General features: G+C 33.8%; 1 protein-coding gene across 1 annotated transcript in view; it reads right to left on the bottom strand.

Moving 5' to 3' along the window:
- Positions 1 to 260: 260 nt before the first annotated feature.
- The window catches only part of GRB14 (growth factor receptor-bound protein 14), a gene marked incomplete at its 5' end in the record, with an annotated part of 12,886 nt that continues 11,623 nt past the window's right edge, over positions 261 to 1,523 (bottom strand). Inside the window, one exon of the mRNA XM_010146241.1 lies at positions 261 to 598. Coding sequence (XP_010144543.1) covers positions 452 to 598 — 147 coding nt within the window. The remainder of the gene's footprint in view (positions 599 to 1,523) is intronic.

The raw sequence follows: 1,523 nt of genomic DNA, 5'->3' as shown, positions 1-1,523 counted from the left end.
TTTTATTTACAAATAAAATGTGCAGTTCAGCTTGTTATCCTCACCACAGTAAATGTTATTTGTCTACGTGATGAATATAAATTTTGAGAAACATTCGAAGAGACAAAAAGTTAATTTTAAACCTAAGAACAAAGATCTTCCCTTCAGTTATATTTTTGCAGAAGTTACACAGTATTATTTTTCTAAATTGTTTTCAGCTAAAAAAAACCCAGAAGTCCAAAACAACACTAAAGAATTACATAGGAAAGAATGTTTTTTTTTTTTAAACCATAAAGTTAATTTTGCTGTGACAATCACAAAGCAAAGTTCTTTTTTTTTTTTTTTTTTCCCAGCTTAAACATAGGATCTTTACAATGTAATGCTTTTTCCCTTCTTACTCTACAAATTGCCGTTAGGGGAAAAAGTATTCTAGTATCTTCTTATCCCTCTGATGAAACAACAGATGCTTTGGTTAAAGAGCAATTCGTGCACAATAGTGTTTTAACTTGCAAGGCAGTACTCCTTTATTAAGTTGGTAGAATTCCACTAGCTGGATGAGATCAGTAAATCTGGTATGACCATCATCAAGGGTATAGAATAGCTTCCCATCATCTTCCAACTGTAAAAATGGAAAAACAAGATAGAATGAAATCCTCTTTTTGCTATGGTATTTCTTCCCCACTGAAACACTTCTTTGAGAAGTCTTGTGGTAGACCAAGATATTCATAATCTTATGACTGCTGAGAGAAGGAAAAATACAGTGACCGTTCCCAGCAAGATCAAAAATAAACAACAGAAAAATAATGCATTCTTTAACTTCCTCTTTACATTATGTACAGGAAAGAACAGACAAATCAGTCTAGCAATATTCTTTCTGCACTAAGAATACTACTTTATGCTTTTGATTTGGAATGATAGCTAGAGCTGAACACTGAGTTTTTACACAGGGACAAGAAACAACCAAGATTCAACTTACTCAGAGATTTCAACTGTCGCTCTATTCACTTCCTGTGTAACTGCTATGTTTTGTACCACTTATTTTGTAAGGTGCAAGGAGGCTACACACTAGTGCACTGGTGTACTGGATGACTACACAAGAAACTGTCCATCATAAAAGTAACACACTTGATGTAGCGTGTTTTTTGTTGTAGACAGAGAACCACTGTAGCTCCCAATGCATTATTAGGCACAGATAAAGAGGAGAAAGAAGAAACTGCAAAATATACCTTGAAAGATTACTTTTGACTTTTAGATGCTTAAAAATTTACTATCAGTGTTCCCCTGTTCCAGGTTACCGAACATTAGTTCTTGCACAATTTTTATTGCACTGCTGACTACATAATGTCTCTATTTATTTCCTTTATTGCTGATATGTCTAATATCAGGAAGCTTCAGCGCAATAGTGGCTAATCAGTATTAATGTAAATAGAGGGTAAAAAAAAGCTGTTTCAACTATTTTTTTAAAGAGAGAAGGGAAAAAAGATACTTTACAAGTAGTGAGTAGATCCTGAAGTAAGGCAAGCATAGAGCAGTAGATGTTGTGC

This window comes from Buceros rhinoceros, unplaced genomic scaffold, assembly GCF_000710305.1.
Source record: "Buceros rhinoceros silvestris isolate BGI_N320 unplaced genomic scaffold, ASM71030v1 scaffold39330, whole genome shotgun sequence".
Taxonomy (NCBI): Eukaryota; Metazoa; Chordata; class Aves; order Bucerotiformes; family Bucerotidae; genus Buceros; species Buceros rhinoceros.
The sequence above is the reverse complement of the archived record's forward strand: the minus strand, read 5'-3'. Positions and strand labels throughout refer to the sequence as shown.